At 25.5% G+C, this 18,209-nt stretch overlaps 1 protein-coding gene across 1 annotated transcript in view; it reads right to left on the bottom strand.

The window, feature by feature from the left end:
• LOC136086625 (receptor tyrosine-protein kinase let-23-like) overlaps positions 1–17,951 on the bottom strand; it is a 198,004-nt gene extending 180,053 nt beyond the window's left edge. Inside the window, exons 1-3 of the mRNA XM_065808839.1 lie at positions 17,833–17,951; positions 16,365–16,471; positions 1,641–1,767 (exon numbers count right to left, since the gene is read on the bottom strand). Of these exons, the coding sequence (XP_065664911.1) occupies positions 1,641–1,767; positions 16,365–16,382 (145 nt within the window). The 5' untranslated portion in view covers positions 16,383–16,471; positions 17,833–17,951. The remainder of the gene's footprint in view (positions 1–1,640; positions 1,768–16,364; positions 16,472–17,832) is intronic.
• Positions 17,952–18,209: the final 258 nt, after the last annotated feature.

The raw sequence follows: 18,209 nt of genomic DNA, 5'->3' as shown, positions 1-18,209 counted from the left end.
CTGATAATTGCAGTTATAGACGATTACGTAACCCAATTTGACTCAACGCGTACTTTATCGCAAAAACGCTAGTTTTTTTTTTTACAAATCCAACTTTTTTTATTTTTTGTAAATGGTTTTATTTTTTTTAATATAATTATTTTAGTAACTTTTTTCTAAAAAAAGCTGTTGACAAAGCTACTGTATATTGAAATCAAATTAATACAGGCTTATCGTTATGTACAGTTAACTACAGTAGTTTAATAATAAAAAGTCGCTTATTAAAAAATCGCAAAATCCAGACAAACAGATGGCTATAGCCACATAGAGTTTTCGTTATATTGCAGCTTGCATTAAGGCTTTAATATGTAGCTATCCATATACTATAACAACATCGTTAGCTGAAATCCTGTTGTTTGTAGTTTTAATGAAGAGTTCCTACTTTCACAGAAAGTTTTGATATAATAAAAAAAATTTTTTCTCAACGAAGAAAAGCATTACGTCATAGTATTTTTTTTTTTTTTTTTTGCTATAGTTAAAAAAATTACCGCAGTTTTTTTTGTAATGCATCTTTAAATAACATGCATCAATTTTAAAGAAAAATTTTAATAAATTTTCCTAATAAGACTCGTTCATATTTAGCATATTAGGATAAACTTTAGTTGCATATGTATATAAATAAAATTTGGTAATAAAACACATCAATATGTATCAAATTATGAAATGTTTACAAAACTTGATCTGAATTTTTTTTTTTTTTTTTTGTTATTTTTATTTCATTCATTTATTTCGTCATTAAAAAAAGAACACAATGCCGTTTTATATAAATAAAGTCTACATAACCGGGGCTAAAAGAAGACAATATTTGCTTTATCACTACGCCCCGACGTGCTTTCATAAGCAAACGTGTACAATCATTAAAATGTTAACATAAAATTACTTTGTACCATATAAAAAATAATTACAAATTTTACAAGTAGGTTAAGAACAGTTACTAATCTATAATCAAAAGAAAATCGTAAAAAAACGATTAAAAAAGTAAACAAATAAAAATAATTAAAAAATTAAAAATTAAATAAAAAAAAATTAAAAAAAATAAATGAAGAATAATAAATAATAAATAAATAAATAAAATATATAAAAAATATATATAAAATAAATAAATAAAATAAATAAATAAATAAGAATCTTACAACAAATGCAAATAAAACAAATAAATAAAAATCTTACAACAAATGGAAATAAAATAAATAAATAAAAATCTTACAACAAATGCAAATAAAACAGATAAATAAAAATCTTACAACAGTTGCATCATAATTATAAAATTATATAAACATTATATAATTATATAAACATTATATAATTATATAATTATTTAAACATTATATAATTATATAATTATATAAACATTATATAATTATATAACTATATAAACATTTTATAATTGTTAATTATATAAACATATAATTACATAGTTATATAAACATTATATAATTATATAATTAAATAAACATTATATAATTATATAACTATATAAACATTATATAATTATATAATTATATAATTATATAACTATATAATTATATAATTATATAATTATAAAATTATATAATTATGTAATTATATAAACATTACTTTTAATATATCAAAACTCTTACTTTGAATTGTTTCCAAAATTGGTGGGCATGCCATATTTGTATTATCTGTAAATACATCTTGTAGAATCGCTTCATTATCAGGAACACACCAAAAATGCAATATCCAAATAACAGGTGCTAATTTGATCTGAAAAACAAGATTTTTATAATATTAGTAAAATAATAATAAAACTGCGTTAATTTCAATCTTAATTGTTTAAACAATAAAATTATTTTTATGTTAATATAAAAAATGTTATATAAATATAAATAAACAAGCATTAAAGCTCTTGAATGTTGAGAGGAAGAAGTACGCCTTGGTAAACTGTTGAATAATCTAGGATGTGATTTCAAACAAAATGTGTTACAAAATGCGTATTTTTTTTTTAGTTTTCTTTAAAAATAAATAAAAACTTTTTAATTTAATACAAAATCAATAGTTTAATATTGCATTAAAATTAAGCAGAGGTATCTCAGCAGATACAAGACGCATATATGAAATTTTGTTATGAGTTAAACGCGTCTAGTCTAGTACTGAAGTAAAAAAAACGTATCAGCAAGCGGAAATTAAAAAAAAACAAAGCATCAAGCAGGAAAAGAAAAAACGAAGCATCAAGTGGGAATAGTTTATATAATTTTAATAAATCTGAAAAATCACATAAACAGTGCGTAAAAATTACATATGTTTTTCGCTATTGAAACAATAACTAGCTAAAAGGCGCTTAAAAAAAAAAAAAGAAGATATTTCCTAAGGTTTCTTAATTGTCTCCTACGAGGCAAGTTGAGCAATAAAATGAATAGTATGATATTAAACTTAGATCATTCAGCAATAAAATTATCGTTAACAAGTATATCGGAAGTTATTTCCTTATCATTATTGCGGGTGAAAAACAAAGCTTTCAGATAGATATCGCTAGACCCTTGCGTTAATTATTAAGAATGAATTTTATGGATCCATTTTCCACAAAAACTGTCCAAAGTGAGCTTATTGAAGCTTGATATTACCATAGGATCCGCCATTTGACAACCTCTACTCTCAACAATAACGTTTCAAAATTTTTAAAGAGGTACAGAAAGCATCACAGCTGGTCTACGGAGCCGTGGAGGAATGTAATAATTTCTGATAAATTATAATTCACTTTACTTCCAATCACAAACTAAGTTTAGTCTGGAGGCAGCCTAAGTAAGCAGGAGAAGCTGTAATGATCTGGGAAACACTATCAAAGAACTCCGTTGGCCAAACTGTTTCTCTCCACGGAAGAATCAATAGTTAGGATTATTTAGAAATTTTATTGTATCAAATGCATCCCATGGTCTTAAAACTTTTCCCGGAAAAATATCCAACACTCCAGGATAGCAATGACTTTATTAATACAGCTTGTTGAGCCACCACAGTCTCCAGACCTAAACGTTATTGAGCGTTTAGAATGCGCATCGGAAAATAAAGTGAGGAGTCAATACCTACATCAATATCGTCGTTAAAACAACTGGAGGCAGTGCTGACAGAAAAATGGACTAAAACCCTATTAAAAACTATTCAAATGTTGTGCAAGTTTATTGCTTGCAAATGAATTCATCTATCTATAAGAGATGAATCTAAATATGTTGAGTAGTGAGGCTATTTTCTCAGATGGATCGGGAATTCCAACTTGCATTATTTAGTAAAGGTATTTTTAAAAACTTTACTTTTGGAAGTACTCCAGATTTTTCAGAAAAGCAAAAAATCTGTTTCAAATTAAAAAATTTTTATTATTATGCCATCCTGGTATTTCAGTAATCACCTTTTTGCAGTTCTTAAAATTCTTTCTGAGCAGTTCGTAGTTCTTAATAAGTTGCAACAAGTTGTTTTATTCTAGTGCTTCATCTATTACTACGCGATAGACTCGGTCAAGAACATGATATTGACAACCAATAAATTGTGGTTTATTCAGTTTCTTCTTAGTAAACGTTTTTGTAACAGACCGACAATTCCATTCTAACTTCCGGTGTTTAAATTTGTAGTGTCCGCTACAATCATCTCATACATTTTTTAAAATTGTATTAATTGAGTAGTGCTGTTTTATCTTTAACAACAGTATCGGCTTTTCCATCTGGCAGATCTAGTGCTCGTAACTTAAATCTTCTGTTTTTTCTTTAAGACTAACACTTGATAGTTTTGGTTACTAATGTGTTTACCATATAAGAGCAATAACCAGTTTTCTAAATGTAGTGCTTTCTTCGTCACTTCTTCAATTTTAACAGCTTTTTTAAAAGGTGATCTAAATATACCAAACTGCAAAGTTGTCTGATTTTTAATCTTATCTTATGATTTATAAATGGTTTGTAAATGGTTGCTACTTTGCTGGTTGATAACTTTTAAGATGTTCATATTTTATTCGCTATTTTGGTTTTGCTGTAGTTTTTGCTAGTGCTTGTGGACTTTTAAAATTTTAGAAACTTGATGTTGTGCCTTAGACTTGGATATGGAAGTTGATGTTGTTTCTGTTGCCATTACTTTTGTTGAAGTAGACTTTAGAATATTTTTCCTATTTTGGATGGATGCAGAGATTTTGAACTAGCAGTCTTCCCAGTTGTAAACCCGACCTGTCCTGCTTGCTTTTAATCTAAAGATGATACATTCTATAGTTCTCACTGCAGAGCCATTTGCTATATTTTCTTGTGATGTCAAAAACATCATTCAATTAATCGTTTGTTTTTTTTACAAATTTATTGTACGCCTTCAGCATTTAATCCAGTTTTGCCTGTACGACTTGATAAACGTAGAAAATTTAATTTCTTTTGCTATAAACTTGGTACAACTTTCTTAATTTAATTTATACGTTCTTGTCTCTTTTTGATGGATTCTTCTAGGAACAGATAGCGGCCAACAATTTGTATTTTGTGCGGTATCCTGATGTTATCCCCCAATGATTATTTTTCTAGTAGAACAGTTTTTTTTTCCTATGAGATTCTTCATTCAGATTGTTTTGTTTCTTTCAGTTGTGGAAGCACTTTGCTTATATGACATTGCGATTAAAGATAATACTTTATTATACTGCTGAAAAGCAATAATAATAAATATAATTTCTAATGTACTTCTATATTATATGAATGCCATCTGACGAATACAGGTTAGTTAATAGTTATTAGTGTTGCGCAATCAGACACCATATATTGTCTAAATCTTTTTAGTTTCCTTAAACTTCTAAAGGATTTAAAAAAATTATAAAAATTCTAGGTTATGAAATCCTGAAAAATTCCTAAGCTTAAATAAAACTCTTGGCTTCAGACAGTCATAATGCTACCACCTGCAAGTAATACTAATACCAAAATAATAATACTAATAATAATAAAAATAATAATACTTTGTTATACTAATAATAAAAAATATAATATCTTCGTAAATGGACCTTTTTAAAAAGAAATCATAATAAACACCTATTTCCAATTTTTTTTTAGCAAAAGTTCTTTGATTTACACTGAAAGTTATACATTTTATAAAAAAATAAAAAGTCGTATTCCTCACATATATATATATATATATATATATATATATATATATATATATATATATATATATATATATATATATATATATATATATATATATATATATATATATATATATATATATATATATATTTATAAATGTATATACATATACATACATATTTATATATACATATATATATATATATATATATATATATATATATATATATATTTATTTATAAATGTATATACATATACATATATATATATACATATACATACACATACATATATATATATATACATATATATATATATATATATATATATATATATATATATATATATATATATATATATATATATATATATATACATATGTATATATATATATACATGTATATATATATACATATATATATATATATATATATGTATATATACATAAAATTACTTTGTACCTTATAAAAAATAAATACAAATTTTACAAGTATGTTAAGATCGGTAACTAATCTATAATCAAAAGAAAATCGTAAAAAGAAGATAAATAATAATAATAATAATAATAATTATACCTAAAAATTGAAAATAAGTTAACAGGTGATTTGAAGGAAAATTTAAATTAAAGACCAGTTGATAAGATAGTTGTTAAAAAAGAAAAATTAAAAATAAAAAAAATAAATAAATAAAAAAAGACGAAAAAAAGAATCTTAAAAAGAATTTAATTCATTAACATCGTTAAGAAGTTTTTGTTTGAGTTTTTGTTTGAATAGAGAAAGTGAAGAACAATTTTTTAGCTCGTTATTTAATAAAGTGTTCCATTATTTAGGACCTCTGATGGCAATAGAAAATTTAGTAACCAAATAGTGCATTTTAAATTGCTCATAAATGTAATTTGAAAATCTTGTAGGGTACTCGTGGTTAATTTTATTGAAAAGTGTATTAAATAATATAGGAGTTACTTTATTATGAAATTTGTATATAAATATAAGAATTTGATAAAGGTTCAACTGAAAAATATTAAGTATGTGATGATTTTTGAATAGTCCCTTAGAACGTGTAAAACGACCTGCACCTGAAATAATTCTGACAGTGTGTCTACTAAGCAATTTCTTTACTTAGAGCTGCACCATACAATATTTGCATAGTTTATATAACAATGTATGAGGGAGAAATACAAGACAAACAGTTTTGGTTTAATAATTGCTTTGCTTTGTGTAGAATGCCAATATTTTTTGAAATTTTATCTTCTAACGTTCTTATGTGTTCTCTCCATGTCAGGTTTTCGTCATTGCAAAGTTGTTGTAATTTATCAATAAACTTAGTATATGCCTTATCTGTGTGTTCAATACAAAGGAGGTTATCCCAATTAAAACCTGAAAAAAAGAGCACTGAAATTTTTCATGGATTTTTCATTTATATTTCGCGTATTTTTTTTAACTTTGTGTACACAGATGTTATCACATTTTTGTGAGATAATGTCGCATTAATATATTCCTGAAATGTCGCATAATATAAAGCTGAAATGTCGCATTAATATATTCCTGTTTTGGTTTTTGATTTGAATTCACAAGTGATTGTTTGATATATAGTTGTTGCACTTTTTCTAGTTATTCTTGTGGGTTTATTAATTAGTGGAATATTTTTTTACTTTCTGATTTATGACGTTATAAAAATTATTTATATTTGTGTATATATATATATATATATATATATATATATATATATATATATATATATATATATATATATATATATATTATTTTAAAACATCAAGAAATACGGTTTCTCTCAATACAAATAATATTATTATATAAGAAATTTTCGCTGGGTTATGGATACCAGCATCATCAGCTTGTAAAATATTACAATAATTTTTAATCGTTATAGTTTATATAAAATTGTTACTATTGACGTCAGGGGTTGAATGGCTTCTTTTGATTTTTAAATTTTAAAAATGGCGTCCAAAACATAGTTTTGACATATTGGCCTTTCAAACTTTTTATTTTCTACCTTTAACGTTCTTGTTTTTTCCCTAATAATATTTTCTTTGCAAAACGTTTTATGAATTGTAAGAATTGAACATTCTAAAGCTTTAGAAAAAATCCGTGAACAAATTGGTCCGACAAAAATTATTAGTGAAGACGCTACTGCCAGTTACCGGCAAAAATTAGAAGATTTCTTTCAAAACTAAATAAAAAACAGCGTTTTTCTAAAGAGGAATACGAAAAAATATATCCTAGTGATCCTATCCCACTTCGAATGTATGGAGTAGTAAAAACTCATAAACCAGAAAAATCGTACCCTATGAGAATAATTATTTCTACCATTGGCACACCAAACCACGGAATATCAGAATTCTTAGTTAAGACAATACAACCAGTCTTAAATGAAAATCCGACACGATTAAAAAACTCTTTTGACTTTATAAAAAAAGTGATATTCAAGTGTCTTATGATGTTGTAAATTTGTGCCCGTCAATTCCGTTAAAAAAAGCCACCGTTATACTTTTAGAACAATTAAGTAACAATTTATCATATAAAAACTTAACAAAACTAAGTATACCTGAAATAAAGCAACTCATAGAACTTTGCTTATATCAATGTTATTTTCATTGGAACAATGAGATTCACGTAATGGAAAACCAATCGGACTTTCTTTCATGGTTGTTCTCGCGGAATCTTTTCTACAATTCCATGAAAAGAATGCAATTAAAATGGCTTTGAAAAAAAATCCTGCACTTAATCTAAAATCATTTTTAAGATACGTTGACGATAGTCATGCAAGATTTCCTAACATCAAACAAGCAAAACAGTTCCAATATATTTTAAATCAATAACATCCTGCAATAAAATACACAATTGAAGTTGAAAACGAAACAAAAACGCTAAACTTTCTTGATATAAGCATTACAAATAACACACTAGGAAAATATGAGTACAAAGTATATCGAAAAGAGGCAATCACTAACATTCAAATTAAACCGCATTCAAATCACGATCCGAATATTTTAACAGCTATATTTAAAGGTTTTCTCCACAGAGCTTACTCCATCTGTAGTAAACATTATTTGCAAAACGAAATAAATTTTTTAATTGACATGTTTATTGAAAATGGGTACGATGAAAAGCTATTGAGGAATATTTCACACCAATTTCATCAAAAAAGACAAAATAAAAACAAAATTCCATTAGAATGCAACAATCTTCCTGTAGTGTCTTTACCTTGGGTACCAGGCCTTTCACAAAAACTTCGGAAAATATTCCGGAAAGCAGGGTACAGAGCAGTATTTAAATCAAACCCAAATTTAAGATCTTTATTAACATCAAAAAACAAAACAAAACTACCGAGTAACGGCCAACCTGACACCTATACAATAAAATGCAACTGCTCCAAAGTTTACATAGGTGAAACAAAAATGCAGGTAAGTACGCGGATGCATCAACATCAGAAAAGCATTAATGAAAACAAACCTAATCAATCTGCATTAGCATTTCATAAAACCTTTTGCAAAGAAAATATTATTTGGGAAAAAACAAGAACGTTAAAGGTAGAAAATAAAAAGTTTGAAAGGAAAATTAGAGAGGCACTAGAAATACAAAACAACATGTGCTCAGCGCGAAACGGCGGAATTAATCTTGATGAAGGCCAATATGTCAAAACTATGTTTTGGACGCCATTTTTAAAATTTCAAAATCAAAAGAAGCCATTCAACCCCTGACGTCAATAGTAACAATTTTATATAAACTATAACGATTAAAAATTATTGTAATATTTTACAAGCTGATAATGCTGGTATCCATAACCCAGCGAAAATTTCTTATATAATATTATTTGTATTGAGAGAAACCGTATTTCTTGATGTTTTAAAATAATATATAATATACTCTCATAAAAGATGTCATCTTTCAAATATATATATATATATATATATATATATATATATATATATATATATATATATATATATATATATATATATATATATATATATATATATATATATATATATATATATATATATATATATATATATATATATATATATATATATATATATATATATATACATACATATAATATATAAATACATATATACATACAAATAATTTTTTTTTTAAATAACACGATGTTTTTTAATTTTGACATCTTTCGTAAAATTTATTTACTATTCAAAAGATTATTTTACAATAAAAAAAAAAACTCTGAAATAAATATTACAAAATGGATGTCTTTACACTGAAATATTAACCGACAAAATTTATACATAATTAACCAATATATTTGTTGCAAAATAACTCGGTAAATAACCAATTAAAATAACCAACTGATAAAACAAAAAAAAACAAATTGACATTAAAATTAAAACGATATGTTTATAACATAATGTAAAGTTTGTTTATTAAGTGAAAGACTTTTCCATTTTATGTTGTGGGCTTCTTTTATCTTTAATTTGTGTTTAGTTGGGGCATTATGCAAAATCTCAAAAGAATCACAGTTTGCCAGATTAAAAGTTTGTTCACAAATATTCCATTTGAGGAAATCATTAACATAGGAACTGATTTGATTTGAAAGATAAAATTAAGGCAATTAATAGATAATTTTAAATTCTGCTCAACTTTGCAATGGTATCTTTTAACTATGGTAATCGAAAACAATATAAAAAAGAAAGAACTTTTAATCATTAAACTCACGGAAAGAAATTATGTTCCCTCACAAAATCAGCAGCTCTGCCTTTTAAACATCAAAATGTTATTTAAAACCTGCGCTTATATACGTTACAACATGATGAACTTGATTTATTAAATAATGGTCTTAGTATCGCTTTGCCACCTGCATTTATAAAAAAGGGATATGTATTCGCTCAATTTGATTGTATTTTACAATCTCTTAATAATCAACCAAAAATCAATGATTCAAGACCTCAACTTAAAAGTAAACTTTCCCATTTGGCTAACAATTACTTATACAAATACACTCCATCTGAAAATCTTCTGAGAAAACATAAAATATTAAAAAGACTTCAGAATAATGAGAGCATATTACACGACCAGACAACGGAAACGGTATAATTGTTCATAATAAATTTGATTGTATAAATTTATTACATAATGTTATAAGTAATAAGATTAAGTTTAAAGAATTAAAAGAGAAATATCTTTACAAGGGTATTTTTGAAAACTTTATAAGCTTAAATGTATTGAAGAAGACAATTACACTAAAATTAATCCTGTAGGATCTCAAACTGCAAGAATTTACGCATTACCTAAGAAACACAAAGTAAGTAAAGATAGTTCTCTTCCAACGTTTTAACATATCATCTCAACAATCGGAACATATAACTACAACCTTGCCAAACATCTTTCTCATTTATTACCTCCACATATACCAAAACAATTTTGCACTTTAGACTCATTTTCTTATGTTGAAAAGTTAAAACAAATTAATGTAACTAATAAATTTATTGCTTTATATGATATTAAAAGTTTGTTCACAAATATTCCATTTGAGGAAATCATTAACATAGGAACTGATTTGATTTGAAAGATAAAATTAAGGCACAACGTTTTTCAAAAATTCATTATATATATATATATATATATATATATATATATATATATATATATATATATATTTAATTGATTTTTTGACAAGATTAAATAAAAAAAACTACATAACTTTTACCACTCATGCGTTGTGCAATCATCAGGTAAAAAATATATTGGTTTTTTTTTGTTGAAAAAAAATATACTCTTAATAAACATCGTAGCGTTCAAAAACAGTTACAAAACTGTATGTACACACACACACATATATATATATATATATATATATATATATATATATATATATATATATATATATATATATATATATATATATACATATATATATATATATACATATATGTAAATATATGTAAATATATATATATATATATATGTGTGTGTGTGTGTAAATACATACACCATTTCAAACTTTACATTATGTTCCTGAAAATTGTATTTTGTTTTTATTCACAGTTACTCGTCCTAGTGTAATATTGTGTGAGCTTGTACTGGCTATGCAAAACTTAAGAAAATCTTCAAAAAATAAAAATATGCGTGCAGAATAGTGTTTTGAGCCAACAAAAATTTTCCTTGTGAACCACTTTTACGTGCGCTCGCTACTTTAGATGTGTATAAACTTAATTAACCCCAAGTTTTAGTTTTATTTTTAAAACAAAAATGGGGTTGTCTCACAAAAATTTTCAAATTTATTTTAATAAAATTAATCTTAAATGTTCAACAAAGTTTTCAGATAACAACTTTGTTCCTTTGAAAGATAATTTAAAACTAACCTCCTATTCAATTTTATCCCGCGGACCTTATCTGTGGAAAAAACTCTTAGAGATTATCAGCAAGACCACATTAAAGCTACTTAAAAATGAATCAAAACGAATATTACTGTACAGGAATCTTAATTTATCTGACTTTAAATGTTTCTTTTAAAGTAGCTCAATTAAATAAAAACAAATTTATATCAATGAAATTTAAGTAATGATGTTAAAAATTTATCTTGGATTATGTTAAATATGAAATTTTATATTATCAATTTTTTATTAAAAAACTTTTGTTTAAGTAATTCTTAAACATTTTAGCGGTTGTAAGCATTTCAACACTTCTTAATTATTTGCTATTTCAAATATCTTTATTTTCTTTGTTATTTCCTGTTTTAATTCTGATTTATGTTTTTATATGTATTTGTATGTTATGGTTAAACAGACTTTTTTTATATATATCGGGCTCGGCGATTAGGCAAAACTTGCCTTCTTCTTGCTCTTGCCGTTAATTTTGATATATGTATAAGCAATGTAAGCATTCTTTAACGGCAAAATAAATTACACAAATATGTATATTAGAGTAATAACAAAATTAATTTTTTTATGAAACCACTTGAGACCATTTTTTTTATGAAACCGATTAAGAAAATTTTATGCGTAATTTAAGAATATAAACTGCATTTTTGATATTGTTTTCAAAAGTTTCAACATCCTCACCCCCACCCTATTTAAAAAAAAAACCAAAACGTGCAATGTGCAAAAAAAAATTTAACCTCTTTTTTTTTTTTCGATTTTTTAATCCATGCGTTTTGAAGCGCATAATTGCCTTCTTGGATTTTATATTGACGAATGAAGTTAGCAGTTTATCAAAGGACGTTTAGTTAGTGTTTTGATAAATGAAACCAAGAATTTCATATTTTGCAGCAGATGAGGTTGCATCCTGGAGCAAGAATGCTGCGCCACTTTGGAATCAGAAAGAATGCTATATAGCAGCATATATCACACAATAGGGTATCCCAAAAAAACAACATTTTTGAAAAATATATGTAGAGACCTCTTTAACGTGTTCTATTTAAAAAAGAAACATTAGATATAAAGATTTTTTTAATAAAAAACATTTTTAGGGGTCCCCCAAGACCCTTTAACATCAGATGGGTCCCTATAATTATTAAAAAATGTTGGATCATTAGCGGACATTTTTTAAATTTAAAAATTAATCATTATTTTATAAAAATACATAGCTAAAAAAAAATTATAGTCAAAAAATCTTCTTAAATTCCTTATTTTTTGTTTTTTAAGTTAAAAAACGTCATTTTCTGTTTACTAAAATCTAAAGTAATAATTTTTTTATAAAATAATGATTATTTTGAAGTTTTTATTTAACTTCGCTTCTTTTGAGACCCAACAAATCATACTTTCTTTAAAAAAATTTCATATTAGTATTAGGGACTTATTAAATGTTCAAGCGTTTTGGGGGACCTTTGAAAATATTTTGTTTTCAAAATATATTTAAAACCAGTGTTTTTTTATTATATAGAACACATTAAGGGGGTTTCTGCATATATTTTTCAAAAATGTTATTTTTTGGGACACCCTTTTGCACATGAGTTTCATTTTGCCTCATGTAAACTTGGGAGTTTCTTCCAACTAATTTGTGGCCAACGTGAAGTTGTTTTATGATGAAAATCTGGCTGACATAAGTCATATAAGAACTTGAAATCATCTCGCCTCCAGAGTTCTAACATCGTAGTGGTAATCAGCTTAAGGAGAGACATTTTTTCGCTAATTTGTCCATGAATGAATAGTTCAGTTTTGGTTTGCTTCTTTGATCTTAATTTAAAAAGTTTATGACATTTTTCAGAAGGAGATCAAGTACATGGATCTGAAAGCCAATATATTGTGGTTTCTGAAAGTATTTAACTTATTTTTACTTTCGTATTTAAGAATACCAAGTTTAATTTGGGTTCTTATATTTTTTAGCAGAACTACTTGATACTCTTCCCCTTGCATAATAACGTTTAAAAAAAACAATAATGTTTTCACAAAAACAGAGTTTAACAATACAGTTCTAGCCTTGCTAGTTACAAAATCTTAACCACTGACAGGTTAATTGTTATGCCTAAGACAATTGTTGAATGGAGATGAATTATTACGATGTGATGGACGCCTAAAATATGCAGTATACTTGCCGTACCATGCTAGATTTCCCATTATACTGCCAATAGAAAAACTAAATAACGAACTTATGATAAAGAAACACCATAAACAAGGAAGAGATGTATCAGAAACAAATCAAATTTTGTCAATGTTATTAATTTGGTTTTAGATAAGACTAAAATTGTCAAAGATAAAAAGCTATGAGAAGGAATCAAGTTATGATGCGATCACCAAAGATTAGGCTAAATATTAGCCAATCCCATAACCTTTTTTCATTAACCAATTATTATGCGTAGTGTCTCATAAGTGGCGTAGAGGTCATATTTATATGAAAATGTTTTATTTTTCATTTTTTCTTGATATAAGTATTCGCGCCGATTGTTCTAAGTTATGCTTTTTATGATTTTTGACTAATTTTAGAGCAACTTCCAAGCATTGGCGCAAAAAGATTCTAATGTCAAATCCAGTTAATTTTTTTAAAGATCTTTTTTTACTATGTTTCTGAACCAAAAAAAAACACTGTGCTTATTAATATAGGAAATATGTTGTACCTATCTTTCACTGATTACCATAGATAAATTCTCACTTTGGCTATTGTAAAGTAATTTTTTGTAGGTCTTTGAGCTTTTTTCAGGTCATAAGACAAACTTTATAATTTTTACATTAATTTGGTATCAAATAATGTTTTTTTTTTTTTAAATACTGTTACTAGAGCCTTTGAGATGCTGTGCAAAATATTGCAATGATTGGAGGCTGGTAAGAAAAAAAGCCCTTAAATAAATGTCCCAAACGCGAGAGCAGCAAGTTGGTAAAATAATTTTTTTGCTATTCTTGACTAAGCTTATAATCATCGATAAATTTTAAGTGTTATAGTATTACCTCTCAGCGTACAAAAAATATGACCATATAAAGATCAAATTCCCCTCAATTTGAGGGGGTTAAAAATTTAAAATGGTCTTAACTTTTGAACGCTTAGATATTGTAAAACAATACTTAAAATGTATTGATGAACATAAATTTAGTTAAGAATAGCAAAAAAATTATTTTATCAACTTGCTGTTCTCACTTTTGGGACAGGGGGGATAAAATTTCAGGGTTTTTTTCTTCCCAGCCTCAAATCATTGATACTTTTTAAAAACACCATTATTTGACATAAGTATAAACATACAAATGTTTGGATTTTGCTTCGTATTAGCTAACTCAAACATCAAAAAATACTAGATCCGACATTGCCACAGATCTTTTGTTTCTGATTCCAATTTGCTTCAGAATTTAGTGTTTAAACGCTGCAAATGTAAAAAAAATTTTTTATACATAAAAACTTTCATAAATATTTCAAGAAAATATTTACAAAAATTATTTTTAATGTACTTTTAATATTAAAAGCTCTGAACATTATAATGTTCAGAGCTTGCAGACCTATGGAATTTATTGTATCCAAAAAGCCTAAGAGAGTCATATCCGTAAGCATTTTTTCAAACTTTGACCAAAAATATCAAAAATTAACCAGTAGTCTAGTGAGGTTTACAACTCCAGACCTAGTGGCTCGTATTTATCAACAAAAGCTTCAAGATGTGACGGGAGCAGGTAGAAGTATCATTTACATATTAAACAAATAATAAGCTATAATTTAAAAAATTGTCAAGTTTTTTTTTTTTTTTTCTGAATACAATAAACTTGAAATAAAAAAAATAAATTATAAAGAAAAGTAATAATGTAAAGATTGATATTGCTTTTTAACAAAAGGAACAGTTAAAAATGAAAGATAATATTTTTAAAATAAAAAAGAATTTGAGATACGTTGAAATCAACGAACTGTTTTTTTAGGTACTTTCATAAGTTTGAAATGAAATTGTAGGTTTACTTTTATTTGGAAGAAATAAGTTCCACAAATGTGTACCTCAGTAAGTTATAGAGAAAATGTTTTAACATAATTTTTGGTACCTGATAATTAAGCAATGAATGTTTTATTTGATATTTGTGCTCTATAATAAAGAAAGGATAGTCAAAAATGTTAAGCATAATTTGATATTTTTATATAAACATGAATGTAAGAATGCTCTAAATACTTAAATGATAAGCATTTAGCCCTCCAAGTTTTACAAGGCTACAAGCTTACAAGCTTCACCAAGCCAAACCACAAATTTGTAGTAAATTAAAATAAATTTTGTTATTATATAGGAGTGGCCCAAATTATTTACATCTTTCTTAAGGGACAATGTTTATAAAACATCTATAGTTGAAATTTTTTGTAAAGTTTGTGAAAACAATAATAATAAATAAACTGCAAACTACTTTAGGTAGACTGGAGCAAGTTGATTATTAGAGCAGTTTGGACCAGTCTTTTGTATACAACAACTTGGCGTAACCAAAAAATCCAGGATTCTTTATAAAGATTGGTAGTTTTTAAAACATCTTTTTTTTAAAAAAATATGTTTTTCGGATCATATTTGCAATTGTGGCGCCTTTTTAAAATAAATTTAAACTTTTAGTTTGTTGCGTATTTTTCACTCACTGATGTTTGTTGAGACTTCTGTATTTAAGTAGCTTTTTAAACCTTGTAGTTAAGAAACTATTTTATTCTGTATTATGATATAATATTTTTAAATAGTGTAAATCAAAAACCTGTGTTACTCTAAACATAAGGATGAGGCAGATTGGTGAAATGCAAACGGCGCGTTGGCCGTATGCAAAAACCTATCCTAAATTTTTTTAAAGTTGTAAAACTAAATTTTTTAGCAAAAGAAATTAAAATACTTAAAAAAAAAAATTTTTTTCAAACATTATACACTTACTTGACATATGTAAAACATTGATTTAAATTTTGAATGTTTTCCAGGCTTCCAAGTTTTAGCTTTTAAAGTGTTAAGTTTTAATACTTTAAACCAGATGTTAAATTAGTCTAAAAAAAAGTAAAGAAAGTGTTTAATCTTGAAGTTTAAACATCGAAAGCGAAAGAATTATTCTAAAAAAAAAATACTTAATTCAATAAATTATCAAAATATTATCACACCATAATTATTTAGATTAGATAATCATTACTAATAGTAATTTTTTTTTAAAGCGCTGTTAGTAGCATTAGTTGTTTTTTCCTGTTGCAAAAATTTTATTTACGAATGAAAAAAGAAACTTAATGGAGTTTGTGTTTTGCTAACTCTGTAAAAAAACCTAAATTCTATCAAAGATGTTTAAAATGAGCTTGATTGTCAAGTAAGTGAATACGTTTTTTGTTAAAGCAAGAGTATTAATTCACAGTTATTCAAAATACATGGGCAAAATATGTCTATATTCATACTCGTGGTATTTTAAGACCTTAAAAGTTTATCACTGTGATTGCTTACAAAAGGTTTGAAAATAAGTTATACAATTATAACTTTCATGAACTTTGGTAATATTAATATTTATCAGTCTTCTTTTTTCACATTGAGTATAAGAGTACTTTTGACATAAACGTCAAATTTTTATTTGTTGAAAACAGAAGTTATGCTAGACAAAGGGGCAAAGTAACTTTGTATTTTTAGCCTCTTTTGGTATTTATTTTGTAAATGGAATCTGTGGCAGAGTTGCTAATACTTTTCCTAAAATAAATCTTTGTTTTTTAATGTTTTAAATTTTTTTTCAGTCTTGGCTTGGAGTTTAATTTTAAGAAAATATGATCTGAACGACTTCTATGGAATTATCGATTTTTAATATATCTATTTTCAATATATCTATATATATTTTAGTATATCTATTTTAGTAAAAGTTAAACACTATTAAAAAAAAAGTTTTTTGATAGGTTGAAGTTTTTAAAAGATATACAACAAATCTCTTTTTTTCAACAGTTATATTTGACATTTTTATCGTTTCCAATAATAGAAACATTAAATGACAAGCTAATTATATTTATTTTTACAAGATATATTAGTAATAACACATTAAAAAAATGAAACAGTAAATGCTAAAGAAAATTATTTTTTAAGCAAATTACTAGAAGCTTAAGGCATTAATAAAACAGCAATAGAAAAATACGTGGAACACATCTAAAAGTAAAATAAATCGATATTTAAAGAGTACAATTTAATACATCATAATACGCAAAACCATTATTTTTATTTTGGATTTTTATAAAACGGTGTTTTTTAAAGTTTATTTTAAATATAAGATAAAGATGATATAAAAACATAATAAGCACAATAGTTTGATAATATTTTTATTGATAAATAACTGTACATCATTTAGCGTAAAACATTGCAAAAGTAAATAATTATGTTAAAAGGATACCTTGCCTGTGTTTTCTTTTTTCAAAACAAGTACATTTATAAAAGCATTTCATACAGTTTTTTCACTTTCAAAACAAGTACATTTATAAAAGCATTTCATACAGTTTTTTATTACTGATTACTTTAAGTATATGTATTGTTTATTAGTTTATTGTTTTAAAAACATTGGATTTTTAAAAAGAATTAATTTTTAATAACCTGCATTATTTCAAGCATTAAAAAAAATGTTCGTATGGAGTTTTAAGGGTAGCATGTTGCTAATGGTACTACCGGTAATAATGAGTAATGAGTCATGATATGTTTTTAATGTTATTATCATGACTGGTATATCATTGATATATAAGTCATGATAATAACATTAAAAACAATAAAAACAAT

The sequence above is a fragment of the Hydra vulgaris genome, chromosome 10 (assembly GCF_038396675.1).
Source record: "Hydra vulgaris chromosome 10, alternate assembly HydraT2T_AEP".
Taxonomy (NCBI): Eukaryota; Metazoa; Cnidaria; class Hydrozoa; order Anthoathecata; family Hydridae; genus Hydra; species Hydra vulgaris.
Note: the sequence above shows the minus strand (reverse complement) of the source record. Positions and strands in the feature narration are given on the sequence as shown.